This window comes from Salminus brasiliensis, chromosome 2, assembly GCF_030463535.1.
Source record: "Salminus brasiliensis chromosome 2, fSalBra1.hap2, whole genome shotgun sequence".
NCBI classification, from domain to species: domain Eukaryota; kingdom Metazoa; phylum Chordata; class Actinopteri; order Characiformes; family Bryconidae; genus Salminus; species Salminus brasiliensis.
In genome coordinates this window covers 8,555,444-8,579,375 of record NC_132879.1, presented here as the reverse complement: position 1 = coordinate 8,579,375, position 23,932 = coordinate 8,555,444, and the positions used below count along the sequence as shown (strand labels likewise).

The window sequence follows — 23,932 nt, the reverse complement described above, 5'->3', positions numbered from 1 at the left end:
CTTGTCAGTGTACAAAGATTTAATTACTAGTCATTTTGGAGCATTTCTATTAGCCCACTCATTGTGAAATCTGGACACACTGTGCCAGATTTGAATAATGCCAACAAGTAAAAGAGGCTTTTGTGGGACAGCAATGTTTTTCTTCTGAAAACCTAAGTTGGTCAGACTAAGGTTCTGTCCACAGGCAGACAGTATACATGCACCATTCACTTGCACCTGGATGTGTTATGTTCCACCTCAGACCACTGTTGGTATGTACTACCACTGCCACAAGTCCTCTAAATGCACAAGGGATTGTGGTATAGCGGGTGGCAGAACATGGCTCAAGACCAACAGGGATCCCAGACCAACTGAGATCCCAGACCAATAGAACAGAAATCTCAGACCAACAGGAATCCCAGACCTACAAAGATCTCAGACCAACAGAGATCCTAGATCAATAGAACCTAAATCTAAGACCAACAGATATCCCAAGTCAATAGAGATCCCAGACCAACAGACCAACAGAGATCCCAGGCCAACAAAGATCCCAGGCCAACAGAGATCCCAGACCAACAGGCCAACAGAGATCCCAGACCAACAAAGATCCCAGGCCAACAGAGATGCCAGACCAATAAGCCAACAGAGATCCCAGACCAACAAAGATCCCAGGCCAACAGAGATCCCAGACCAACAAAGATCCCAGACCAACAGAGATCCCAGACCAACAGGCCAACAGAGATCCCAGACCAACAAAGATCCCAGACCAACAGAGATCCCAGACCAAAAGGCCAACAGAGAGCCCAGACCAACAGAGATCACAGACCAGCAGGCCAACATAGATCCCAGGCCAACAAAGATCCCAGACCACATAACTAATGTTATTCCCTTCATCTATAATCTATATAACGATTTCAATGGTAGGTATGCATGATCATTCCAGTGCTTTGATTATACATAATACATTTGTGAGGTAGCTGTCAGTAAATCCTGAAGCTTGAGAGAGAGAGAGAGAGAGAGAGAGAGAGAGAGAGAGAGAGAGAGGGCGAGTGTGAGTGAGAGAGGGAGGGAGAACAGAACAGAGATGACCAGAGAGAATCAGAGAGAGTGAGAAAGAGCTGCAGAAAGAGAGAGAGGGCGAGTGTGAGTGAGAGAGGGAGGGAAGGCTCTGTTCTCAGCATGTGGTGGAAGAACAGAGGAGCTCACTGCTGCTGCTTTAGATCGGAAAGGAAGAGAGAATAGAGAGAGGTGCTGCACACACACTGAGTCCCACTGCGACACTCTCTCTCTCTGTCTCTCTCTCTCTCTCTCTCTCTCTCTCTCTCTCTCTCTCTCTGTCTCTCTCTCTCTCTCTCTCTCTCTCTGTCTCTCTCTCTCTCTCTCTGTCTCTCTCTCTCTCTCTCTCTCTCTCTCTCTCTCTCTCTCTCTCTCTCTCTCTATCTTTTTACGTCAGTTCAGTTTGCTGCTCTCTTTCCTGCCATGCCGTTGCTGCACTGCTATACTGATCAGACAAGGGTAAAGAAGGTGATAATAACAGGGGTGTAAATCTCTGAACTTAAGTCAGTGTCAGTTCATTAACACCTGATCCAATCCAGCGTGAAATCTCTCAGTTTTAGTTCATTTATCTGGGCAACAAAAAAAAAGAAAAAGAAAACAAATACACAGTCCTACCAGAACATTATGACCACCCCTCGTTTGGAAAATGAACTCAGTCTATTATATCAGCTCCACTGGCCATACAGGAGCACTGTGTAACTCTATAACTCCAGACCGTATCCATCTGTTTCTCTGCAGACTCTGTCAGCCTTCTTTCGCCCTGTTCTTCAATGGTCAGGACCCCACAGGACTGACCACCACAGAAAGGATATTATTTGGTGGTGGGTCATTCTTAGCACTGCAGAAATACTCACATGGTGGTGGCATGTTAGCGTATGTTGCGCTGGTAGTGTGAGTGGCTGAGTGGTCAGTGTTACTGCTTGACTGAGAATAGTCCACCAACCAGAAATATACCAGCCAGCAGCATCCTGTGGGCAGCGTCCTGTGACGGCTCATAAAGGACTAGAGGATGACCAACACAAACTGTGCAGCAAGAGATACAGAGCTTCTGTCTCTGACTTTACATCTACAAGGTTTACCGCTAGGTAGGAGTGTCTAACAGAGTGGACAGTGAGTGGACAGAGTGTTTAAACACTCCAGCAGCACTGCTGCATCTGACTGTGAGATTCAGGACTTGTTACAAATACACTAGTTGGACTTAACCAACCACATGGGGCATCGCAGCAGCTACTTAGCAACACCTAAGCAGCCACCTGGTACACCTTAGCAACCACCTGGGACACCATAGCAACTGCCTAGCAAGCAACATCATAGCAACCACCAGTGCCTAAAATAAAGGTATGTGTGTCACTTGAGCCCTGAGTTGGTGTCGTCTCTGAGCCCCGCTGCCAATCAGGTCGCGGTGGTCATCCCCCTTTCCCTAGAGGTCGTTCCACATCATTTTTAATCTTTAATTTTGTATTTGGCTAATTTTGTATTTTCAAGTGTAATTATGGACCTATGTCCTTTATTTACTAACAAAATCAAATCGGTCAGTTTTAACCAGCAACACAAAATATGTTATTTTTTCATTTTTCTACTTAAAATGTATGTTTTTAAAATAAATTATTATTTTTTGTTGTTGATAAATAGCACAGTGTGTTTTATCTGAATATTTGTTATACTAATAATAAAACAAAAATGACTATGTTACTCTATTAAGTCTGATCAAAGTTGAGTTGTATAAATCAAATTAAATCACATTTACTGTCACATCACATGAACACTGGTGTAAAGGTGAGTGGAAAAACATGAGCAGTCCCCCACTGTAGTAAAAACACAAATATACAAAATAGGAATACAAAATATATACACATGAACCACTTAACACTCCAAGGTTTATTACAGACTAAGGTGTATTACTCAGTAACTACAGGGACGTCTGTGCAAACTGGTGGGGCTGTTTTTTTGGTAATAGAGGTTTTGGTCCACCGGCGGGGCATAGGCTTTTTAAGGGGTTAACTTACACTATACACACACCATACACACACTTACTCTCTTTGTACATTATTGTACTGAAAGCTCAGGTCAACAAGGCCTACCGTTCATAAATAGCCATCAGAAGTTCAAAACTTCACAAGAACGTAACTTAATAAAAATATCTATTAAAACATCATAAATAAAAAAAAGTATTATTATGGACTTTTAATCACCTGTAATTTGTGACTGGAAAAATTAAACTAGTTAACATAAATAATAATAATAATTAATTAAATAGGTTTAGTCTTATATAGTCTTAAATAGTTGTGTTCTTTCTATATGATCGGCTACACTGAAAATGAGGGCCAACCATCAAAGCAGTTCAAATACATTTATTGACTTGATCTTCTGAAAGACTCTTATTATGCTTATTTAAACATGCATAATAAGAGTCTTTCAGTAGAAAAAATGACTCATAAGACTCTTTCATCTACACATGTCCCTAAAAAAATAGATATGATAAATATGATAAATAATAAATAATCTTAAAACGAGAAAACCTACATATTTAGAGTAGTTTTTTTAAATGAAATCATTTGTTCAGAGATCATTTCTGCAATGTTTGTGTTAGGTTCAGATCTGATTCTGGCAGACACCAGATTCACCAAAGGGTAAAAGCGTCAATACGACCATGCAGCTATACTATAGTGTCTGCTGCTGGCTGTACTGCACAAACCCTGTTCCTGCAGTTCTTTCTACTCAACAGTTCTCACTGATGTCAAAAAGCAAAACCAGTGTGGAAGCAGTGTGGTCAGTTTTACACGCTGCTCGTCCAGTTTAATGTCCTGTTGGCAGCAGCACATCTACTACATCACCTTCTCTGCAGCTGGTTTACTTAGAAATGCATACAATCAGTAATGCACTTTACACTTTCTGCTATACACCCTGTACTACCTCGGAAGGGCAGTCGGTTCAGGGTCAGTTGAGTGAATGGTGAAGAGAGAGAGAGAGAGAAAATGGGCTTTTATTTGTCCACACTGGGATCAGACACTCGTCTGAACTGAGGCTCTGTCTGCAGTAAAGCAGGAAGACCAGGTCGGCACATTCCTTGGAAAAAAGCAATAAACAGGGAACAGGCATGTGCAGCCAGAACGCTGTTTTACCGCCCCGTCGCTGCTCCCCTCTTAAACTAATGAAAACAGGAGAAACTGCATTTCAGCAGACGACTGAATGAACACCGCTGACCTGCACTCTTGCACCACCGCTGAGCTCTGCGGTCAAAATCGGCAACTACTACTGTACTACTGCACTACTGTACAACTGTATTACTGTACTTTTGCACTACTGCTGTACAATAACAGAATCTCACGCACAGGCTCAAAACCTGACAAGGACAAAAAGCTTAAAATCCGATTAGAAATGTAGCACAGGGTTTTTGATATGTTGCAGTGGGACGTGGCCGTCTCTGATTCACTCACACACTCCTGAACAAACAGAGACGTGGATGTTTTCTTTTATTTTTTCTTTAAATATGAGAGGGGGACGTTCTGTCACAGTGTAATATAAGAATAAAATGTATTTCACACCTAGTTACCATAGTTAGTTTGCAACAGCCATGCACAGGTTAACCCTGTTATGTCAGTGTGTTTAAAAAAGCCTGTCCACACAAAACCACCGAACATCCACACAGGTGTAAAGGTGAGTGAACAACATGCATAGTGCCACTATACTGTAGTACTGCAGTATTACTGTACATGCAATAAACAGGCAGAAAATCCAGACACTCCTCAACCCTTTTCTGTCAGACCTAATCTTCAGAATATGGTGGAGTTGGTGTAGCTGTAGTAAAAGCAAACCATAGAAGACTCCTTCAGACGAATGGTTTGATCCAGATTGCAAAAACAAGAGGAAAGAGCTAAGAAATGCATCTAGTCAGACACCAGTTAATCCAGGAAACCACATAACCAGGGTCTACACGATCCACACACAGGCAAAAGAACACAGAGACACACACCAAAAAATACAACACATATACAAAATCAAATAAAAGGCTTTAACCTCGATTTAACCTCCTATTACAAATTACTATGCTTATTATCAGTTATTACTCATCCAGTTTCCTCAACTTGTCTTTTTACTTCATCATTAATAATTTTTTTCTTATGCTGTAACTTACATTTACATAAAACACAGGCATCATTTATATTTCATATTTACTGCAAATTGCTTTGGCAGTGATGTATCTTATTACCTTAATGCCAATAAAAAACATTGATAAAAGAGAGCGAGAGAGAGAGAGAGAGAGAGAGAGAGAGAGAGACATTGAGCGATTGCTTATGCTGCTCTTTCCAGCTGGCTGAGATCAGAGGCTGACCTTGGGGTGGAAGGGAGACAGGAAGAGAGAGAGAGAGAGAGAGAGAGAGAGAGAGAGAGAGAGTCAATGAGGTGGATGAGGGGGGAAAAACAACCAATGCAGATAAAAGTATGGAGAGAGAGAAAGAGAGAGAGAGAGAGAGAGAGAGAGAGAGAGAGAGAGAGAGAGAGAGGTGTTATTTGGTAGTTCTGCTGTGGTACTGTACTACAGTGCATCACATGTACTACACTGCTACAGTGTTCCTTAATGCACCGTAATGGCATCTGTACACTCTTACACTACTTTTACAGTACTTACACTTTTACACTATTATTGACATGGAACAGCAGGGACAGCTAAAAGTGTAGTGGCTTCAGTTTGACCAAAACTTGCCTTCGTTTATTAAGTCACCTTCATTTACTACTATTACTATATTAGTCACATGGACATAGGCAATGGAATAAATTAGATGGAACCCCAACAGGCCAGCACATAAGATTGAGGCTGTGACATGTGTACACCCATGAGCTTAAAGTGCTAATCTGACCACCTCACTAATATGCTCTTGGTCCTCCATGTGGTCCTACATCGGCTCCTTCTACAGGAACTTGTGTCCTTGGGTGTGTTGCACCAAGACATTTCAGCAGATTCTTTAAGTCCTGTAAGTTGTAAGGTGGACGTGCACAGCAGCTCTGTACAAGCTATGAGTAGATGGTGGACAGGTGTTAGAATGGGCACTCAGTCGGCAGCTACGCAGTCTCATACACAGTAGGAGAGGCACTGCACACTGTTGCTAGCTCATGTTCTCTACTTTCTTGGACCGCTGTCAGTAGGTACTCACCACTGTTGACCAAGAGCACCCTGCAAGCCTTGCTGACTGTAAGAGAGGCGCCCTGCAGCACCTCTACTGCCTAAAGAATCCTTCCATCCTCACCATGTTCTACAGAGAGACTGCGGAGAGCATCCTGATGAGTTTCATAACTGTCTGGTTTGGGAATTGCACCGCCCCAAACCACAAGACCCTACAGCAAATAATGAAGACATCATCGTGGTCTCTCTCCCCTCCATCATGGACATTTACACCATATGCTGCGTCCGCAAAGCCATTAGCATTGTGGACGACTCTGCCCACCCCTCAGACAGGTCCGGGTATCAAACTCACAACCCTGTCATCATTAGCCTGGTGCTCTAACCGCCGAGCCACCGACTTACCAGTGTGGCTTGGCCTGTCTCCCAGATGTCATGTGTTTGTGTGTGCAGACCCTGGATCAGTTCTGTAACAATAGCCTGTTTTTCTCCACCTGTCTCTACGGGATGCTTTAATGTCTTAATGTATGCTTCCGAGTCACGGCGTGGTCCTGTGGGAATTCTCGGCTCTAAACCCTTTGAGTGATGCTAGCTTTCTGAAAGACAGGTTTGTTAATGTAGTTTCTAGAAAGCAGGTTATAGAGATGTGGGAAATGTGTGAGGAAAACAAGCCAGACTGAAGTTCAGCTCAGTCAAACTTTTGGTTAGCGCTTTTATCCAGAGTGACCTTAGAGATTTGAATCACACACAGGTAGGAGATTTGATTAATCAAAAGATTCTCTTGATGGTGTAGTGCTGGGCAATATGACCTCAATACATGATTAATTTAACATTTTGTGTGATTAATTAATGACCGTTAATGAATTTATTTATTTACTTATTTTAAAGCAATTGATTGATTGACTGATTTTCTTAAATAGCCAATAACCCAAACCATACATTAGTACTCTCCTCGTATCACATGATATGCTCTAGACAGAGGACCGCCACGTCTCCTTTGTGCACAATGATCCACCGCCTTTTTTCAAACTGGCACCGATGCCACTGATACAACGTCACCAGGCAACAAACACACTCAAAGAAAAGTGCCTGGTACTTGTGCCAGCCAGCATCAAACTTAAGTGATGTGGGTGAGAAAGAGACAGCCATCCACCCTCCTATAGTGAGCAAGGCTGATTGTGCTCTCTCAGGCTCCGGCTGCTGATGGCTTGGAGCCTATAATGAGCGTCTGTTTAATGAACGACTGACACTGCATTTTTCTTGCTCGAGTTTCTCAGTACGGGAACACACAGTAAGGAAACTAAAGACAGTAGTGCTGAGTGGTATGAGCAAAAAATGTTATTATTTTTTTTTTACGATTTTTGTGGTTTTATGATGAATGGCTGTATTTTTATTTATTTATTTACTTTGCATAATGAGACTTTATATATGTTTATGGCTTCTTCTATTTTTAGGAGTACAAAGACTATTAAAAAGTTTTCATTTCATCATTTGCTTAATGAAGGCTTTGAGTACTGTTCACTATATTTTTCATGACAACAATGAGGAGGCATGCATGTTTACTTTGTGTTAAAATGTTCGGTGCTACAGCGGATCTATTTATATAGATTACAACTACCGCAATAATAAATATACACAATATATAACTCAGCTAGAGGGTGTTATGGTAATTGAAAGTTTTGTGGAGTTTTGTGGAGCACCATATAAGTTATATCCATCGCCTTCCAAAGAAGAAGACCTGCATCTATGGTCGTGAAGGAAAAAGAGATGTTAGCAAAGCTCCATTTGTGTGTGAAACTGTCTGTGGCTAAGTGTCTCACAGGGCTGCTGGTTGAGAGCTGGCCTCCTCTGACCATTATCACGAGTTCATCAGCGGTGATTTGATCTTCCGTAATTGTGAGTTCACTGGCAGCTATGGTAGAGAGTGTTTTTTGTTTTTGTTTTTTGTTTTAATCAGGCGGACAAAAAAACTGCAACTGTCCATTGGGAGCATGTGTGTCCTAACCTACTGTTGCTAACAACACAGGGCTAGGTGCATCTAAATTACGCAGCACTAAAGTTCGTTCTGCCCCAGATTGGACAAGGATGCTCCCAGTAAACAAACACTGGGATTGGTGAGAAAGCTCATATTTAACCTACGGTGATATCAGCTGTCCAAATACAATCCTCTGATAACTACCTAAAAATACACTATCGGTCTTATGATGAGTTTTCACCTACAATTCTTCTTGGACTTCCATCTTGGAGTTCTAGTTTAAAGCAGATCCAACTCAGAACTGGGGCTGTATCACGGTTGTACCAAGTGTAGTATTGGACTAAATACAGAACAATATTCAAAGTTTTCCAATATGATATGATTTTATAAAATCTTCTAAAAATGGTATAAAAGGGGCTTCAAAGGTTCTTTAGCAAAGACAACAGTGCTACATGGAACAATGACAACCATTTGAATGTTTAGATGGTTAACTGGCTCTTCAAGTACAAGGTGAACCTCTTGTACATGGTTCTTGTAGACGGAATGATACTACACACAATCATTTCTAAGTGATTTAGTTTGATTGATTTTGATTTTGTACTAGTTTACACCAGTCAGCCATAACATTAGCTTCACCTGCCAAATATCTGAAGGTGTCCTGTGGTATCTGGCACCAAGATGGTAGCAGCGGATCCTTAAGTCCTGTAAGTTATTTGATGGGGCCTCCATGATCATCAATGAGCCTGTCGCCAGTTCACAGGTGGTTCCTTTCTCTGAGCACTTTTGGTGGATACTGACCACTGCATATCAGGAACACCCCTCAAGACCTACATGGGGCCAGTGGTGGCTCAGCAGTAACAGGGTTGTAGGTTTGATATCCCTACTTGGCAAGCTGCTACTGTTGGGCCCTTGGGAAAGGCCTTTCACCAGCTCTACCCCCTGGGCACCACAGCAATGGCTGCTCACTGTCACTGTGTGTGTTTGATCACTAGTGTGTATGTGTGTGTTCACTGCACGCATGGGTTCGAAGGCCAAATTTCATCTGTGTCCAACACGAATGATGAATATGATTGTCTTTTTTTGATGTTTTAGAGATGTTCGGACCCAGCCATCGAGCCTTCTCAGTTTGGCCCTCATCTAAGTGTCTCAGATTCTCACATGTGCCCATTTACCTGCTTTTAACATGTTACCTTCAAGAACTGACTGTTTACTTGCTGCCCAATATATCCACCCCTTGACAGATGAAGCCACTGTAGATGAAGATAATCCACCTGACCACCTGCAAAATCCTTCCAAGTAGGTGTCCCAGGTGTACCCAAAATAATGATACCCAGTTCATGAAAGCAAATGCTGAGTGGCACTCTTGCCCCCCAAACAGCAATGCAGCTTATTTCTCCCATTTCTCCCACCTTGTGCTAAACTAATATTAAACCTAATTCTGAAACGTACCAAAATAAAGCAACTGAACTGCGGTAAACTGAGAGAATTCATGAAGCTTGAAATAGAATCAAAAAGAATCAAATGAATCAAATGAACTGTAACTGAATCCAATTGTTGCAAAATTGGCGACACACACCTCTATTCTGCAGTTCTTTTTACACTACTGTCTGTCCTTTGTTATCTGTCAGTAGAGAGGTGTTTCCTCAGCCTGGAGCTGCATTGAGCCCAGAACCGAATTCCTGAGTGTGTTTCAAACCTGCTCATTTCTGGCCTCGCAAACACACCTTTTCCAGGTGTATTATAATGAGCAGAGTGCAGATAATATAGGGTACCAGATCAATGTGTGTGTGTGTGTTTGTGTGAGAGAGAGAGAGAGAGAGAGAGAGAGAGAGAGAGTCGTGCAGTAAAACAGGAGCATATTTTGTTTTAGTTGAGACTTGTACCCCCATCTGACAAAGGAAGGGTAGGCTAGAAAATGTGGAGTGTGTGTCTGACTGTGGACACACACACAGGTTACTATTTTGACCACCCACCACTCTGATTATTATAAGAAACTAGCAAAAACAATTAACATAAAATAAATAAGCCAGCAAACTGTGCAGAGCACTTTTGCCCAATACACTATATGGACAAAAGTATTGAGACACCTGCTTGTTCATTATTCTTTCTGAAGTCAAGAGTATTCAAAGTTTATGCACAAGTAAAACTCGTATGGTCAAACTCAGTAGCACAGCCTTGGATAACTTGCTCTTACAGACTTTAACACTGAAGTCAGATTGACAGTCTTATATATAGAAAATAATATATATAGAGAAAGTAGTCCGGGGGAATGACCACACACTGGTGTGAGTCGGGGGGAAGGACACATCGTTATGCAAACAGATGGTGTCAGGAGCCAATAGGAAAGATGTGAGTTTGACTCAAAGCCTCAGACTCAACTCAATTATTATAAGCTGATTCAACGCAAGCTTCTGGAAAATAATCACAAATATTTACCTAATTCAAAATAGTTAAGTAATATGTTGTCTGTCAATCACTTCATTACTGAGTCTAACCCTGCCTTCTTACGATTTAGCAGAATAAGGGTAAATAAATTATAATAAAATAAAATAAAATATAAGCCAATATTAGCACAGGAAAACTAACTGTTGGATTTTGACACAGGACATGGAAAGACAGTTCAGAGGAGATAAATGAGATGGGAAATGGGCTGTTTTGTCATTGAAAGATTTGAAGATGGGCTAAAATGTTCTGGATGATGATCACAAATATTCACCTAATTCAGAATAGTTAAGTAATATGTGGGATATGTCCAGTCTTATGTACAGTATATTCATAAACTTACAGCATCAGGTTCATTTGACTAATTTTAAATCATTAAACAAAATTAGAAAGACTGCCAACTCATTAAATCTATTTAAAATCTCAAAACCAAACTTGATGAATTTGTTAAGTTGAATGAAAAAAGTGTGTTATCATAACTTACAGTCTGATTTGTTCACAGTATGATTGATAATGCTTGTTTAAAAAATGCCTAAACAAACAAATGATCTGCTACCAGAATAAGTAATTCAGTAACTGTGTCTAGAAATATATAAAACATTGTTATAATATTCTTATAACAAACTAATAATAATAGAACCAAGCACATTGGCCTGCTAATTCAGCAAATAAACTAAAACCTGGGTCAAAAAATATGCAGTAATGTAGTGTAGCTGAACTGACCAATTAGAAGGGGTGTTTGGATATTTTTGGACATATAGTGCAGCAGTGCAGTGTTCTCCAGGGTAGAGAAACGCCTCTCTACTGACAGATTAAACTGTTTTCCGCAGAAGATTTGTCCACATATTTACATATTTATTTGTCCACAACACGCATCATTTCAACAGGGGTGTCCATACTTTTGCATAGAACTATATATTGACTGGATTTAAGATGACTATTACTCTCTAAGGTTTCATTTATTGCCGTGTATTTACCCGTACCAGAACTTGGGCAGACAAGGTCAGCTCTGGCTCTGTATGAGTGGCTGTATTCTCTGAGCACTGAAGGCTGCTATTCCTCAGTGTTCACGCCTCAGTGTGTAAAGCTGGGTCTGGTGTGTGTACGCTGCCACTCATTTAAAGCAGAGAGGAGGGAGGGAGCGCACAGGTCCAGCTGTGCACGCTCAGCACCATGCTGAGCTGTAAGACACTGCAGTAGCACAGGGCACACGCTCCACCAAGCCTGCACCAGCCGACAGAACACCGCCTGATTTCATTAGCACCACAAAAGTGTGAAATATACAGGTAGGGTGAGATACTGTAGACAAAGGGACAGGGGACAGTATTGCTGTGAGGGTTTTACTGCATTCAGCCACAAGATCATTGATTACTGAAGATCAAAAGCTTGGTCACTGCAGAGAACACAGCTCAACTACTCCACAGCCCAGTGCCAAGTGCCTCCAGTACCCCTCTAGACCATGTTATAGAGCACACCACAGCAATAGAGCCCCTAAAAGCAGCTACATTGACCAATGTGAATTGACCTTTTGGACATACCATGTCGGTGGACAGATGGATGGATAAATAGACTGATGGATGGATGTATTGGATGCATGAATGGATGAAGAGACGGATGAATTGATGAATTGACTGGCTGGCTGGATGGATGGATGGATGGATGGATGGATGGATCAGTGCTGAATGAATTTGATGGACGGATGTGTGGATAGTTGAATGGTTGGTTGGATGGATGGATTGATGAATGGATGGACTGATGAATGGATTGGTAGAAGGACGATGGGATAGATGGATGGATGAATGAATCGATGGATGATTAGACGGTTGGTTGGATGGATAGATTATTCGATCATGTTGTTACCTGTGTATCCAGGTGTTGTGACAATTAACCTGTGAGGCACTCGTGGAGACACCCTCAGCCCTGCCCTCACCTGATAGAACCTGCAACCAATCACAGAAATAGGGAGGGGTTATTACAGCATTTACATTTACATTTAACATTTAAGGCATTTAGCAGACGCTCTTATCCAGAGCGACTTACAAAAGTGCTTTGCTATTTACCCAAGAAAAACCTCAGCTAATTAGAATACTACTACTAAACACAAGACAATAAGGAGACCATAATACTCTACTATTCGCCCAAGTACTCTCTGAAGAGGAGGGTCTTCAGTCTGCTTTTGAAGACAGCGAGCGAAAAAAACAGGACAGAAAAAAGCCTGGACGCTTGTCTTCCGTGGATTTTGAGGGATGGCGAGTCGAGTCGAGCCGTACTTGAAGCTGGAAGGGCTCTTGGTGCAGATCGGCTTTTGACCATTGCCATCAAGTACGGAGGTGCTGGTCCTTTCTTGGCTTTGTAGGCCAGAGTCAGGGTTTTGAATCTAATGTGGGAAGCAGCTACAGGAAGCCAGTGAAGAGAGAACGCAGCAGTGGAGTAACATGGCTGAACTTAGGAACGTTGAAGAGAGCTGCAGTAGTCAAGTCTCAAAGTGACGAGAGACTGAACGAGCACCTGGGTGACTCTCTAGGAAGGAAGGGTCGAATTCTCCTGATGTTGTACAGGAGAAATCTTGCAGCAGTACATATGGTTGTAAGCAGTGCAGAACAGTTCCAATGGTGGGCAAAATAAAGTGATTGTACCTTAGTATTAATTAGCAGCTCATCTTATCTAAACTGTGGGGCTATGTCATTTATACAAACACACAGATCAGGTATCGACTGATAATCAGAATGAAGAGACTCGGATCAGATTGGGGGGCAAAATAATCTGATCAGAACATCCCTAGTTAACATGATCTTAAACATTTTTTTAAACAATGTAATACAAATGGTCAGGAATTGAAGCCATTAGACAAAAATACATTTCACACAAGTTTTTCAGTGAACTTTAACTGATCCCAGATCAGCATTCTCACTCTAAGAAGCGTGATAAATATAGGCCAAAGTCTCCAGACCACACAGATACACTGTAAGGACAAAAGTATTGGGACACCTGCTCATTCCAAAATTATCTCACATAGAAGTGACCATACAGGCAGATTGTTTCAGTCCAAAAATATGATAAATAATATGGGTTTTTTTAACCCGCCCATGTAGAAATGGGTTTACGACCCTCGGCTACTATAAGGAAGGAAGCCGATTGGGCCGCCACTCCTACAGGGAGACCAGGTAGATTCATTTCCCAATAACACAGTTCAATTAAGCAGAATCTTGGTGAAGAGGCAGGCCTTCTGCTGACCTCTTCACAGTCCACTAGTAGCACTGTTCAGCAGAATACACACAAACACACACACACATGCACGAAGAAGAATTGATAAACAGTACTGAGAGATTATGATGGAGAAAATCCTGCTGTTTATGATCTTATATAAGATAAAAACAATTACTGGACTGGAATTACTGGATAAATTGTCAGGATTCATCATTTCAGTGTGGTTAGAATAAGGGATACGACTGTTTTGGGTGTAGATTAAGGTGTGGGTCAAGTTTACATTGAGATTACGTTTAGGTGTAGGGTTTTTTTTTACAGTAATGTTGGATCACTCTCCGTTGTGAGTCGATTCTCAGTTGAGTTGACTTTGACAGGAGGCTCCTGTAGACTTCGCCGCTAGAGGTTTTCTGTACAATGGGATTTCTGCCACTGCTGGTAGACCTGTATGACAGTACATTCAGCTAGTTCCTTCACACTATGGCTTTTGACATGCCCAAATGCAACTGTTCCTTTTTGCCAATCATTAACATCTGCTTTGCGATGCAGACGTGACATTCACTGCACTGTACCACTTCTTCTCAATCTATAAACCCCATCGCACACCTCGCAGATATTTATAGCTCAATCATCCTGGTGCAGTGCATCCGCAGTTTATTTAAATATATTAAAAAAGATAACGATTTTTCATTTGGTGTCCTAATTTTTTTTCACATGACTGCACAGCAGAACCTAATACAGAAAAGATGAGTCTAGGTTTAGATCACCTTCCTGAGAGAGCGAGCTGCACAAACAGACATCTAATGTTAAACAAGGCCTTATATGTAGGTTAGCTCCACCATGGCTGCATCTTATCAGTTCCCTCAGCCCACTGCTCAGTAAACCCACATCCACAGAAAGCGCTGCTCACATAACTGCATTTCATAATACAAGACACTGACCTTGAACTTCTCCATGTGCAAACCAAACCCACAAAGCACTGTACAAATGCAACTGAATTATTAATCCCTACAGGCAATAAATCATGAATTATACATACTACTGCACATTACTCCTCAGACAAGGAACAAACCAGCAATCTCGGTAGAACTGTCCATGGTACCTGTATGGGCTGGAATTGAATCATAAAAAGTGATGGCCGCTGCGTTTCTGTCCTACGTATGCTGCTAGTTAGCCAGGAAGGTGCAGGGGTGACCTCCTCTTGCGGAGTGAAAGTGATTTGATGTGAAAGCACTTTCCCCATTCTCGCGGGGCTGCAGGCTCAGACCACGGCCCGTGCTGGACTTCTTAACACTGAGGTGCTATTACTGCTTCAGTCTGCAAGGGCAAAGAGTTTACTTCTTCACACTTTATGTGAACTGTGAATGTGCGTTTACTCCTAAGTCCAAACATCTGAGCTTGTATATAGACATTTTACTCATTTCAGTTTCATGAACAAGTTGATGAACAGAAATCCCAGCAGGCTCTGGTCGTCAATTTGTGACACTGGACATGGATGGATGTTGAATTTTAGTTGAAAATCAAAATCGTCTAGAATTTTGGTTGAAAATCAAAGTCACATTTCACATTTCAAAAACTGACCCAGGGTGTTTTTGGTGACCAAGTCCAGCTTTTGTTAGCAATGTTAGCCTAGCATCTGCCTGTCTAAACAATAGAACACATTTGCTTGACCGTCACAATTAGCCGATAAGCTGAATCAGGGGACACTAAGGGTCTGAGGGTGGATATACACCTAGTGTCATTCTGTAAATTAAAATGACGTTTTTTCAGCACTGATGTAATGATCTGCTGTCCAAGCATGCGGATGGTTGACGTCAAATGGGTGTATCTGAAAGCTCTTTGGCCTGTGTGGATAATGAGTGGTTCACCACACTCTCCCCAAAGGGATTTCCTCAAGCTCTGTCTGGGACTGCGTTGCGGTCAGCATGAAATGTCTGAATATTGATTTTTTTCCACTCTGTCTCTTTGTTTCATCACTTCCTTCTGCACCTAAAACCACAGAGCAACCCAATCCACTGTATGCGACGCACCAGAGAACCGAATTAACACTGAGGCAGTGTACACTGGTCATTAACCAAAGAAATTAGACTCATTTCACAGCACTGTTGGTGCTAGCCTTCTATATTACAGCTATTGCACTAGTCATTTACATCAGCATAGACATATGAACATATTTCTAATACATCACAGTTTGTATGTTGAAGACCAGAGCTAGGTGATGAAGTCCAAGAGCTAAGACCTGAAACTGTTTAGGGTGCCATTACATCTAGCTTGTTTGGTCCAGACCTTTAAACCTTTCATTTTGGGCCAAGCCAAAATAGCAGGTGTGAAAGGTGCTGTGGACCACCTTCTGGATCAAAGGACCATAATTTGGCCCAGCCAAAAGCAGTGGTCTCCGTTCGGACCAACTGACCAAGGATTGGTTTGTTTGTAGCGTGAAAACACTTTTTATGGATTGTTCAGCCTTTTTGACCAACTACAAGTCCGACCAACTAAGTCGAGGCAGGCTAAAGAACCTGTGTTCTACCAAAATCTGCCTGTACTCGTAACGATTCACACTTTTCAGGATACAAGTGCAGGCTTTATTGAACCTCAAATCACAAAAGGATATCCAAGAAACAGCTCAGGGTCCAGCAGAGAATTTAAACTATTAACTATCAAAGGGCAGGCAAAATCCAGAGTCAGTAGCCAGGCAAACGGTCAAACACTAGAAAGTCCAATACATGAGAACAGACTTGGTTCTCATCTGTTAGGTTCAATAAATGCAGTACTAATGTAAAACACCAGGTAAGGGTTTCAAAAATAAGCTAATGTTCATGTGACTGAATTGATGGTTACTGGATCAGCTGATGCGAAGAGCAGAGTACGGGTGGGTTTAAAGGAAGGAGAAGCTCCGACAGACAGCTATTAAGAGCTTTGTAAGCGAGCAGGAGAATTTTGAAGTGGATGAGGTATTTGACAGGGAGCCAATGGAGATCATGGAGAACAGGAGTGATGGGGTTGTCACAGCGAGTATGAGTGATTAGGTGGGTGTCAGGTGGGGGTTCTGGACCATCTGAAGCTTACGAGGAGAGGAAGAGCTGATGCCAGCAAGAAGAAAATTACAACAGTCTAATGGACTAAAGATGAAAGCATGAATGAGAGATTCGGCTGCAGACGAAGAGAGGAATGAGTGAATTTTGGCTCTACTGAGCAGATGAAAAAAATGATGCTTTTCGGAGCTGACATCGGCATAAAGTGAAAGAGTCGGATCAAGGAGACTCAGATTTCTCACCTGAAGGGAAGGGAAGACTACTACATTGTTGAGTGCCAAAGTCATAGCACAGTAGTTACAGTACAGGTATACTGCGTAGGTCCCCCTTGTGCCACCACAACAGACTCCAGAAAAAACCTCTAAAGGCGGCCTGTGATATCTGGCAGGCTCTGCTATTTTAGAATGAAGTGGAGCCTCCATGGATCGCATCAGTGAGCCTTAGGTGCCCATCACCCTGTCACCGGTTCACCAGTTGTCCTTCCTTGGAGCACTTTTGGTAGGTACTGACCACTGCATACCAGAAACACCCCACAAGACCTGCCAGATGTTTTAGAGATGTTCTGACCCAGTCGTCTACCCATCACAGTCTGGCTCAGATTCTTATGCTTGTAGGTGGTACTAATGTTATGGCTGAGATGTTACATTATTGGTAAAAATGGTATTACAATAATGGGCATACCATTATATACACTATAATTCTTGTATTACACTTTTTAACCAGGTAAATGCAATATTATATTACATTTCTGATTGTTTTTACATAATTGGGAAATGAATATTACAATATAATTGCTACGACATTCTGATGAACAGCTACCAAATCCAAATTCAAGCACAGGAATCAACTCCAGATATTTTATCTCCTTGATTTTTCATGAAATAACGAAGGGACAGGTCACATCTGACCATGAAACTGCTTAGCAGTTAACTGTCCAATTACTTTTCAGTCATTCAGCCTACCACGATGTACAGCACACAGTGCATGGTTGCAATACCTCTTCATAGATTAAACTGCAATCTGTTCCATTTAAGCTTTGCTCTGCTGTAAATCAGGAGCCACATTCAGTGGTGCATTCCTCATTCAAGTCTGGTTTGTTCTGCTATACTGAGGGAATCATATCAGGAATATTACATTTCCACTGTAGCGACGCTCCTGGGCAAAAACACACAGTGAGCAGAATGAGTCAAAAACACTCTCTTTCTCTGGGCGATTTGACCATATAAACGGTTTAGCTTTCCCAATTAGAGAAAGGGAGAGAGGGAGACAGAGAGTGAAAGAGATAGAGAGAGAGAGAGAGAGAGAGAGAGAGAGAGAGAGAGAGACAGACAGACAGACAGAGAGGAAGAGAGAGAGAGAGAGAGAGAGAGAGAGACAGACAGACAGACAGACAGACAGACAGAGAGGAAGAGAGAGAGAGAAAGACATAGAAAGAGAATTTAACAGAGAGGAAGAGGGAGAGAAATGAAGGAATGAACAGAGAGACAGAGAGTGTGTGTGTGTATGTGTGTGTAAAGAGAGAGAGAGAGAGAGAGAGATAGAGAGAGAGAGAGAGAGTAGAAAGATGGAGGCATGAACAAAGACAGTGTGAGAGAGAGAGAGGTTGAAAGAGAGAGAGAGAGACAGAGAGAGGTGGAGAGATGGAGGGATGAACAAAGATTGAGAGAGAGAGGTCGAAAGAGGGAGAGAGAGAGGTAGAGAAATAGAGGAATGAACAGAGCGACAGATTGAGAGAGAGAGAGAGAGAGAGAGAGAGAGAGGTTAAAATTTGAGATAGATAGAGAGAGAAAGGCAGAAAAAGGGTGACAGACAAAGAGATATAGAGAGGGATAGGTATAGAGTGTGTGAGAGAGAGAGAGAGAGAGAGAGAGAGATAGAGAGAGAGAGAGAGAGAGAGAGAGAGAGAAAGAGAGAGAGAGAGAGAGGGAGAGGGAATACATTCAAATTTCTCCTGAGCTGGTATTTGAGTCTGGCCAAAGCTAGATGCCAGCTTTTAATCTCTGAACGAATGAACACACACAAACACACACACACACACACACACACACTGCATGGCATTATGGGTGACCTTTAGTTTGCATCAGTTGTGTGATATTACACCCAGCTGTCAGGAGAACAGGGCCTGGATTCAGCAGAGAGGAGAGCTAGAGAAAAGGAGGAGGAGCGCGCCGGAAATCACACCCACTGTTCGAGGGTGCTATTCTGTAATATTGACACCTGCTATACCGGGACGGATTTAAATACCGCAAATAAAAAAAGAGATAATAATGCGATTGTCTGCAGGGCGGATCGGTTATGCACATAAAGCCGAGACTGCAGGAGAACCCCCCACTGAGACACTGCTGCTCTGAGTTCACAGGATTCAAAAGTCGGTTACACAGGAAGTAAATGTGAACATCGCCACAGCCACTGAGCTTTAGGTTTACTGACTTCAGGTAGCACATTTATTCACACACAGCTAACTGACACGTTTGATTAAAATACATTCACAGCTCAGTGTAGGCCAGAATACAGCTGCAGTCGAAAGGATTCATTCAAAAAGATCCTTTGCTAACAGTTTATTAGCTAAATGTACAAACCTTCAGCTAAACCAATCCAACAAGACCAATTTAAATAGCTCAATTCTCCAAATTCAACACAAAACACCCCTTTTAATGACGACTGCAGTCTCCAAATTATTTAACCCCCTGAATAGAATCCCTGAAAAGAGCACACAACTGCCAACCAGGTGGCAAACCAAGGGCTTCATCAGGTGTGCCTGAGCTAAAAACTCCTAATACCTGGACTGGCTACTGGGGTTTGCAGACTGTGACATTTGATCGAATGTAAAAATATGGCAATTCCAGAGTGTTGTCCAAAAGAAAGTTCAGAGCAGAGATCGCTGCATTGCAGAGACAAGGAAAAGGCCCTGAATGTTCGTAGAGACACAGCTGGAAGCAATGTTGAAAGGAACACTGGCTACACTACCTGGACATGGCAGAAAGGGGAAGCTATCACCGGCTGACGCCAGATTCCTGAGGAGACAGGTGGTCAGAAACCCTAGAGTGATTGCATATGACTTGCACCAAGATTTGGTGGCAGCCGGCACCGAGGCGCATAGTAAATGCTGAAGGCCTTCACTCCTTTCATAACCTTACACCGTCTCAAAATAATACAGCGATAGACGGTATTACCGGGGGTGGTCTTGCGGTTACGTGACGTCCATGAGGAGTGGGCTAAGATTTTTCAGGAATGCTGCCAGAACCTGGTGTCTGGCTGTGCACCATGTTTACAGCAGGTCATATCAGCAGAAGGGTGATCTATTAGGACTAAAGATGCTTGTCATGAAGGGGCTGAATAATTCTGAGAGAAGCAGTTTTGCGTTGTTTTGTTATATTAGTTGTGTTGGGCTGTTTAAATTGATCTTGTTTGCTTGGTTAATTGCAAACAGCTAGAAGTTTGTACATTTGGCTAAGCAACCTAATTTGTAGTGGGGGTTGAATCATTTCGACTGCAACTGAATTTGCAGGAGGCTCCTGATGACCTTTAAAAAAACATCAGAGCACTTATCTATTAACACACTATTGATAAACTGTCTTACTCTCCTAGGAGAGTAGGATCAAGATCGACCAATACATTTAATATTTGGACTTCAAAATCAGTATTGGTAATTGGAAAATGAAATATTTGGGTATACAACAATACAATAAGCTATGAATATATAAAATAATGTAAGATATGGTCTTTTGAAACTGGTCCCAGTCCGTTTTATTGGCCTTTTTCCTCTGCAGGTAAAAATAGTCCCGTAGCCAGGCGGTGCTAACGCCACAGTAGCGATGCTGGATAAGCCCGTCAGCCGGGCCATACAAACTCTGTTGCAGCGATGCTAGACGAGCCCAGTAGCTGGCCCGTGCTAATACTGTGGCAGCGATGCTGGACAAGCTAGGCAGCTAGGCTGTGCTAGGACTGCGGTAATGATGTCAGGCAAGGCCCATTACCAACTCATGTATGCTACTTGTCGCCACACTAATGATCAGTGCACTTGATGAAGCTAAATTGGAACAACTATTCTTGTACTTATTAGATACAGCCTCTGCCATTTTCTGTACTGGAAATATGAAGACCCAGGATCTCGATGTGGAGAGATGGAGCCAATCAGAGGATCCTTGCATCATTAAGTCGTCCCACAGAACAGTTCTGTGGACCCACATACAGTTAGCTAGATAAGCCCTTGGAACGGTTCCCCTCGTGTTTAGAATTACTCAGTCCTGCAGTGGAAAAGAGGCCAGTGTTTTTATATCAGTGGGTCTGTATGTAGATGAACTTACCCCCTCTGGAAGAGATCCACATTGTGAAATTTATGCAGCTCCACAGAAAACTCCACAGTGCCCTGTACTTCAGACATCACCTATTCCATCACCTACAGAGATAGCAAGAGAGAGAGAGAGAGAGAGAGAGGGGTTTATGATTACTGTTAATTACTTAAAACATCAAATTAACTTGTCGTTGAATTCCAACTATTAAAATTAGAATAATCGTGTCGACAGCAGCTGTATGAATTGACCAAGCGCAGTCATACAGTCCACAATGCACATTTTTCATTGTGAAGACCCCTATCAGCATCTAAATACTAGCCTGCCATCCTTAACATATTTGCTACTATACAAACTATACGGACAAATCTATTGGGACACACCTCTTAATCCTTAAATTCAGGTGTGTCATTCAGTCCCATTGCCACAGGTGTATAAGATCAAGCACCTAGTCTATGCACCTATACAGTCTGCCTTTACACACATTAGTGAAAGAATAGGTTGTGGTGCTAAAGAGCTCACTAAACTCCAGAGTGGTTCTGTGTGTAAAAGGAGCCACCACTGCAACAACAAGTCAGTTGGTGAAATTTCTTCAATATGGACATAATCTGTGAGCGGTGATATTGAACAGTGGAGGCTTTTAGGACCCACAGCAACCCAGCCACCAACTGTCAGACCATGTAAAGTTACAGAGCGGGGTCGGGGCCGGGTGCTGAGCTCAGAGCAGACTGTGAAACGTCTCCAGCGCTCTGCTCACTCAATAACTGCATAGCTCCAGAACTGCTGTTAGAGCTGCAAAAGGGGGACCAACCCCATATTAATGCCTATGGATTTCTAATGGGATGTCAAAAAAGCTCCTGTATGTATAACGTGTCCCAATATTTTTGCCCATATCATGTATATTAAAGCAGCATTATGCAAGAACTGGTATTTGTGCTCCCGGGATCCCCCTGCTGTTAAAGAGTGTAAGTCAGTTTAACTCCACAGCAGTAAATACCAATTACACTTATAGTGCCCTCTCATGGATTTTACAGATTTCACTGTAAACATTACAGGATTTTACACAAATCTGACTTGGTTACGAAGCGTTGTAGATTTTAACGAGAGGTTGTTGTTGGTGTAATGTAGTGGGGAACAACTCCGCCTCCCCTGTGTCAAACTAGGGTTTGATTCCCCAGCTGGACAAGCCCCCCAACACGCTATACCGATAAGAGTCAGGTATATCAGGTAATATATATATATATGAATTGCAGAGAACCTGGCGATACAATACGTAATATGATACAGGGGTTACGGTACAATAAATAGCGATATATTAAGATTTTTATAAAATATTAAGACTACTATAAATCAGACTGCAGACACAGTGAGATCAGAAGGCAGTGTCCAGCTCTGCTACTGCTAGATTTAAGCACTGCATGAAGTGACCCACTGCCTGCCACCAGTCTTTACATATTAACCACTCATCAATGTGTTTCTGAGACTCAATACTAAAAGTATTGCAAAACATAAATTCAAATTTTCTCACACCCAAAGTTCAGACAAAAGATTTATCATCACCTACCCAGCAGGTCAGGTCAGAAGCACAGTCAGAAAAATGTGAGGAAGCAGAAGTCGCAGTAAGTAAACCTATGAATGCTTAGCAGAACCCAGCACCCCCCACTCCCGCTCCCGCTCCCCGCCCATCGCCAGCCTGTTCTGCCACTTTCATCATCGCTGTCTGCTCATCGTTAAGGAGTATGTTTACCTTAGCAACCTTTTGTTGGCTTTACGGAAATAACAATGGCTTGGACAAAGGCCATATGAGGAGACAGGCCCAGCACACACAGTGTCCAGCCTCAGACTGGGGCCGCCTCCGCCTCTGACTCCGATTGCTGGAGCAATGAGTCATTGAAGGGGATATTTGCCCTGACAGATGCAGCCGTGTCCCAGGAGCTCTGCTTCATAGCAACGGAGCGGAGAACACAGCCCAAGGAACAATCAGATGAATGAAAGGGTCCACCTGTGAAGGCCTAAGCCATCCAGGTCTTGCTTCTAGTTCAATGAAACAAACTCTCCCAATTAACCTTTTCAAACTGAATGTCTCACCAGCGATACGTTCAGACACAACTCTTAAACGTGTCCCTGGAGTAGTGGGTGGGCTGCATGTCTACACTGGTCATAATAAAATGGACCAACATCTTTCTAAGTGCTGCTGTGTTTTCTATCAGGAAATCAGTAATGAGTCCAGGAATGAATCCATTCCAGTCCTGTAACAAATCTATTCTACTTTTCTACTTAAGCTTTGATTAAAAACAGCTTATTTAGAGTGTGGTAGTTTTCAAAGAAAATTGCCTGATCCATATCAGCCAGGACTTACGGTTTCAATAGCAATATTGGTAACAAAATCTATTGTCTAATTAACAGCAAAGTGCATGGCTAATGTATCACACACTCACCTAAAACTGTGTAAAGTTAAAGTAGTACTATGTAAGAACTGGCAATTCTTGCTCATGGGCTCCCCCTACTGTCAGGAATTTCCATTTGTGCTTTAAGCCGCCACTAAAGTTACTCTATACTTGCATTTCTGGACAGCTGATAGATACAGAACCATCACTGAACACTGAGAGAAGCATGTGGACTGAGGCAAGGGAGAGTAGTATTACAGGATTTTACACCAATATGACAATATGAAGGAGGAGAGCCTGGAGTAGCAACAATAGCAGTGCTATGCTCCCTATTACAGTCAGTGGAGCATCAACACGATTCTGGAGGTATTAAGGTAAAAATGCTACGTAGTGTTGCTTTAAGTAATCTCTACTAGATTATGGAACCATTGAATGAACAACGGACA

The 23,932-nt window shown here is 42.3% G+C and overlaps 1 protein-coding gene across 1 annotated transcript in view; it reads right to left on the bottom strand.

Annotated features, from left to right (window-relative positions):
• The window catches only part of fam135b (family with sequence similarity 135 member B), a 103,052-nt gene that overhangs the window by 48,779 nt on the left and 30,341 nt on the right, over positions 1-23,932 (bottom strand). The window contains exons 2-3 of the mRNA XM_072674283.1: positions 21,115-21,206; positions 12,432-12,511 (exon numbers count right to left, since the gene is read on the bottom strand). Coding sequence (XP_072530384.1) covers positions 12,432-12,511; positions 21,115-21,191 — 157 coding nt within the window. The 5' untranslated portion in view covers positions 21,192-21,206. The remainder of the gene's footprint in view (positions 1-12,431; positions 12,512-21,114; positions 21,207-23,932) is intronic.